We start from the raw sequence: 6,000 nt of genomic DNA, 5'->3' as shown, positions 1-6,000 counted from the left end.
TGTTGATGTCCTCTCATTTTTGCCACAGGCTATGAGCCGGCCTGTGACAAGTGAAAAATACATGTAATATTTTCCATTTACTATGGGTACTGTAATTCTTGCAGTGAGAACTGTAATGTTGACTGTTTAATTGTAATTATAAGACATTTGAGCTATTCCTCACAAAGGCTACAGTAGTAGACATAAGGCTACACTCAGATCAGAGATTTCACGTTTGTCAGTTTTACCATGGCAACGGCCTCCATGCACAACACTGTTAATGAATGAATCATGGTGTGTGTTGTTTGTGGGCTATGTATAGTATTGTAACACCCCCATCAGTAAACATGAGATGTAACATCCGTGACGTTCTCAAATAACCTTATTGCAGTTCCCACATCAGCCACTAGAGAGCAGAGCCGTTCTAAGAAGGAAGCAGTCGAGAAGGCCAGGACGTTATATAAACAGGCAATATGATGAATTTGACCAATGGAATCCCAGCTAGACCTTTTCACCAGAAGCCACCTGAATTACACAAACGCTGAACATGAACTTGATCATTTATATGTTTCTTCCCATGACGTTTCTCTTTCTTTGATTTATACATATACAGGTGATCACATCCCATGTACAAATCTCAAATGTAAAAATGTAATATGTGTATATATATATGTGTTTTTTTTTTTTTTAATATTATAAAATAATCTTTATAGATTAATTGACATTGAATTTCAGACAAGACAGCCTTATTACGATTTGGTGTTCTCATCCTGACACCATTATACATTACTATTCCAAATGTTCTAAATTCTAGACACATGAACTGTGTTCCAAATGTTCTAAATTCTAGACACATGAACGGTGTTCCAAATGTTACCCTAATGCATACACAGTCCACTACTTCTGACCAGATAGGGCCATGGTCAAAAGTAGTAGGGTGCCATTTGGACCGATGTCTGTGAACTGAAAACGCCACTACATGATGCACCATCTGCAGTGTTCCAACAACGTCATGATGGGTAGCTTGGGAGTTGGACAGGGACATGTGAGTTAAGGTACGGTGTGTCTGTGGCCACAGAGCGAGAGGGGATGGGATTTGGAGCGTCCATCCATTGAGCAAATTACTCTCAGGTGTCTAGGTCGGTCTGTGTCCCAAATGGCTCCCTATTCCCTATATAGTCCACTACTTTTGACCAGGTACCATACTGTGCCAAAAGTAGTGCACTATATAGGGAATAGGGAGCCATTAATGACGCAGAAGCAGCCTAGGTGAGGCAGGGGAATTTTAAATAAAACATACTAAGTGCTTTGTTCTGGAAAAGTGGAGGTTGTTTTTTTGGAGAGGGGCGTAAGGATGGGGTGGGCGGTGCAGGGTGGGAAGAGAGGCGAGACTGATTGGGTTATCAGTGTGCTCTGAAAACCATCAGTAGAGTAACAGGCTAATGTGTTTCCTGACGAGGCTTGTTTTGAGGGGAAGTGGAGAGAGGAGAGTGGAGCCTCCCTTGTTCTGAGGGGAAGTGGAGAGAGGAGAGTGGAGCCTCCCTTGTTCTGAGGGGAAGTGGAGAGAGGAGAGTGGAGCCTCCCTTGTTCTGAGGGGAAGTGGAGAGAGGAGAGTGGAGCCTCCCTTGTTTTGAGGGGAAGTGGAGAGAGGAGAGTGGAGCCTCCCTTGTTCTGAGGGGAAGTGGAGAGTGAAGAGAGGTGCCTCTCTGTCTGTGGTATACTTTAGTATTCAATTACAATGGAAACTTTCCACAGCATTTGACACCAGAAGACAGACAGAAGCGGTGATGCTTTGCATCATTATACAAATATAGCTTTTTGGACATTACTTCATGAATCATCATTATTGCACACTGGAGCACATATCCAGATATGAGCCAGTTCAACAATATCTAGATAATCAGTCCCATCTTTGTCAAAATGACATAATAAATAGAATTCATTCTTCATTGCTCCTGTGTGTGATGTACTAAAGGTTCCCCTTGGATCCCCCAGGTTCTCCCAGGATCCCCCAGGTTCCCCCAGAATCCCCCAGGTTCTCCCAGGATCCCCCAGGTTCTCAAGACAGAAAGGGGTTCAGAGATCTCTTGGTGATGCCGTTCATCATGATGTCACTTTCTGTGATGTCCCAATTTGTTGTTGTTGGAGTTCAAACCGGATTGTGCTCTGAGGAAAAGGGTTCCAAGGTGGATGATGGTGAGGGCAGTGGTGACGTTGATTGCCCAGAGAAGGCTCCTGTTTCTGGGTCTGTTCCTGGGCCACCTCCCATGTGCTCTCTCCCCTGAGCCCCCTCCACTCCCTGATCCACTGTTCCTTGGTGGTGGGGTCCAGTCGCTCCAGATGCCTAGCCCGTACGATGGGGGAGGGGGCTACTGTGTTAATCAGCACACGGTATGTGTACCTGGGGGAGAGAGAGAGAGAGAGAGAGAGATGGTGTGGTAATGGTGGTGGTGGAGGGAAAGCAGGCCAGTATAAAATATGTGCCCATTTGATGTAAATCAGAGCGTTGTGAATACTGTGAATATGACTCTTGTTCTGTGTGTGTGTGTGTGTGTGTGTGTGTGTGTGTGTGTGTGTGTGTGTGTGTGTGTGTGTGTGTGTGGTGTGTGTGTGTGTGTGTGTGTGTGTGTGTGTCAAGACTGTGAATATGAAGCTCGTTCAGGGGCATGGACTAAACTCAGAGAGAGAAGAGAGGCTGACTGAGCCGCAACACACCCCTTTTCAGCATCTGCACTGACTTACAGAGAAATGTAGACATATCTATATTCTAATTTAACTAATGAAATGAGGCCCTGAATTACTGTTATTAAGGACTAATTTAGCTAAGGAAATGATGCCCTGAATTACTGTCATTAAGGACTAATTTAACTAATGAAATGAGGCCCTGAATTACTGTCATTAAGGACTAATTTAAGTAATGAAATGAGGCCCTGAATTACTGTCATTAAGGACTAATTTAACTAATGAAATGAGACCCTGAATTACTGTCATTAAGGACTAATTTAACTAATGAAATGAGGCCCTGAATTACTGTCATTAAGAACTAATTCAACTAATGAAATGAGGCCCTGAATTACTGTCATTAAGGACTAATTCAACTAATGAAACGAGGCCCTGAATTACTGTCATTAAGGGCGAATTTAACTAATGAAATGAGACCTGGCCCTGAATTACTGTCATTAAGGGCTAATTTAACTAATGAAATGAGGGCCTGAATTACTGTCATTAAGGACTAATTTAACTAATGAAATGAGGCCCTGAATTACTGTCATTAAGGACTAATTTAACTAATGAAATGAGGCCCTGAATTACTGTCATTAAGGACTAAATTGACCAATGAAATGAGGGCCTGAATTACCGTCATTAAGGACTAATTTAACTAATGAAATGAGGCCCTAAATTACTGTCATTAAGGACTAATTTAACTAATGAAATGAGGCCCTGAATTACTGTCATTAAGGACTAATTTAACTAATGAAATGAGGCCCTGAATTACTGTCATTAAGGGCTCTGTGCCCATTATATCTCTCTTTATGATCAACTCAGTTAATCTGATTATCATTTAATTTAATCTCAGGCCAATTCTCTCTCTCTCTCTCTTAGCCAACACTTGTTCAGGGAGTCCAGGGGGAGGATCCAAGACAAATACATTTGTAAATAAATAAATCCATAGCTAGAATCCCAACATAAGTGTCTGCTAGCCAGGTAGCAGTAACAGTGCCACCACAGAACTGATGGTGCAAATTAGTACGACTTCCTTCTACAGTCTTGCTCCTTTCAGGGTTTCTATTGGAATACAGCTATATATGCTAAAGTAATTATATAGTAATATACTGTTTAATGTACATTACTATGTACAGGGCGACCACAGCAGTGATGACACAGACCAGGTAGACCATCTGTTATTGCTGCATGACCCAGTTGTAGATATACAGTATAACATATAGATGCTATATAGTACTATAGTAAGGTTATGTTTACCTGGGCAGCAGGGCGACCACAGTAGTGATGACACAGACCAGGTAAAACATGGGGTCAGTCATTTGCTGCTGCAAGATCCAGTAGGGGTCTGATGGTGGATTACAGCTGATACACACAGCACTGTAGACCAGGGTCACCATGAAGTACAGAGATACACTACCCAGCATGATCACCCAGTGGACTACAGTCTAGAGCAGCAATAAGACAACAACACAGGGGTTAATATATTATCGATAACACATGGGTGAATACATTATCAATAACACATGGGTTAATATATTATCAATAACACATGGGTAAATACATTATCAATAACACATGGGTTAATACATTATCAATAACACATGGGTTAATACATTATCAATAACACATGGGTTAATACATTATCAATAACACATGGGTTAATACATTATCAATAACACATGGGTTAATACAGTATCAATAACACATGGGTTAATACAGTATCAATAACACATGGGTTAATACATTATCAATAACACATGGGTTAATACAGTATCAATAACACATGGGTTAATACATTATCAATAACACATGGGTTAATACATTATCAATAACACATGGGTTAATACATTATCAATAACACATGGGTTAATACATTATCAATAACACATGGGTTAATACAGTATCAATAACACATGGGTTAATACTTTATCAATAACACATGGGTTAATATATTATCAATAACGCATGGGTTAATATATTATCAATAACACATGGGTTAATACATTATCAATAACACATGGGTTAATACATTATCAATAACACATGGGTTAATATAGTATCAATAACACATGGGTTAATATATTATCAGTAACACATGGGTTAATATAGTATCAATAATACAAATATCTGGGTGTCCTCTTGGACAATAAGCTTCATTGGAGTAAAAGAAGAGCCAACAGAGACTGTACTTTCTCAAAAAGCTGGGATCTTTTAATGTTGACTGTACTATACTGACTCTGTTTTACAAATATTTCATTGAGAGTATTTTAACTTTTTGTATTGCTTGTTGGTTTAGCAATGCCACTGTCAGCCAGAGAAATATGCTGAGAAGGATTATCACCACAGCAAGCAAGGTACCTGGAGTCAAGCTGATAGGCCAGTGCCTTGTGGAGAACAGGGCCCTCCGCAAGGCTCACAAAATAATTTTACTCCCAAGACAACCCCTGTACCCGGACTTTGAACTACTCCCCTCTGGGTGCTGTCATAGGGCACCCCTTTGCAGGGAAAACAGAACGAGACAATAATTTGTGCCAGGTGTGATGTCCCTCCTAAATAGCTCGGGCTAATGTTCCTATCTACCCAGGAAGACCAGCAGGCTAGTCTCTTTTTATTGGTATGTAACTGCTCTGAAAGTTGTATTGTCAATTTGTTTTGTATTTAAACGCCACTTTAAACGTGTACATGACACTGCAACAACATTTCCCCATGGGGACAATAAAGTCAGTAAAGGAAACTATAGTAATAACACATGGGTTAATAGATTATCAATAACACATGAGTAGAGAAGTAAACAAGACAAGGTCAACAAACAAATATGAACGGTTATGAATAGACATAACAGATATGGATGGTCATGAATAGACTTAACAGATATGGATGGTTATGAATAGACATAACAGATATGGATGGGTATGAATAGACATAACATATATGGATGTGTATGAATAGATATAACAGATATGAATGGATGGTTATGAATAGATGTAACAGATATGGATGGTTATGAATAGACTTAACAGATATTCATGGCTATGAATAGACATAACAGATATGGATGGTTATGAAGAGACATAACAGATATGGGTGGTTATGAATAGACATAACAGATATGGATGGTTATGAATAGACATAACAGATATGGATGGTTATGAATAGACATAACAGATATGGGTGGTTATGAATAGACATAACAGATATGGATGGTTATGAATAGACATAACAGATATTCATGGCTATGAATAGACATAACAGATATTCATGGCTATGAATAGACATAACAGATATGGATGGTTATGA

At 39.8% G+C, this 6,000-nt stretch overlaps 1 protein-coding gene across 1 annotated transcript in view; it reads right to left on the bottom strand.

The window, feature by feature from the left end:
• Nucleotides 1-527: 527 nt before the first annotated feature.
• atp10b (ATPase phospholipid transporting 10B) overlaps nucleotides 528-6,000 on the bottom strand; it is a 52,194-nt gene continuing 46,721 nt past the window's right edge. The window contains exons 22-23 of the mRNA XM_082955520.1: nucleotides 3,961-4,148; nucleotides 528-2,380 (exon numbers count right to left, since the gene is read on the bottom strand). Coding sequence (XP_082811646.1) covers nucleotides 2,083-2,380; nucleotides 3,961-4,148 — 486 coding nt within the window. The 3' untranslated portion in view covers nucleotides 528-2,082. The remainder of the gene's footprint in view (nucleotides 2,381-3,960; nucleotides 4,149-6,000) is intronic.

This window comes from Salmo salar, chromosome 09 (assembly GCF_965601325.2).
Source record: "Salmo salar chromosome 09, fSalSal1, whole genome shotgun sequence".
In the NCBI taxonomy this organism is placed as follows: Eukaryota; Metazoa; Chordata; class Actinopteri; order Salmoniformes; family Salmonidae; genus Salmo; species Salmo salar.
The sequence above is the reverse complement of the archived record's forward strand: the minus strand, read 5'-3'. Positions and strand labels throughout refer to the sequence as shown.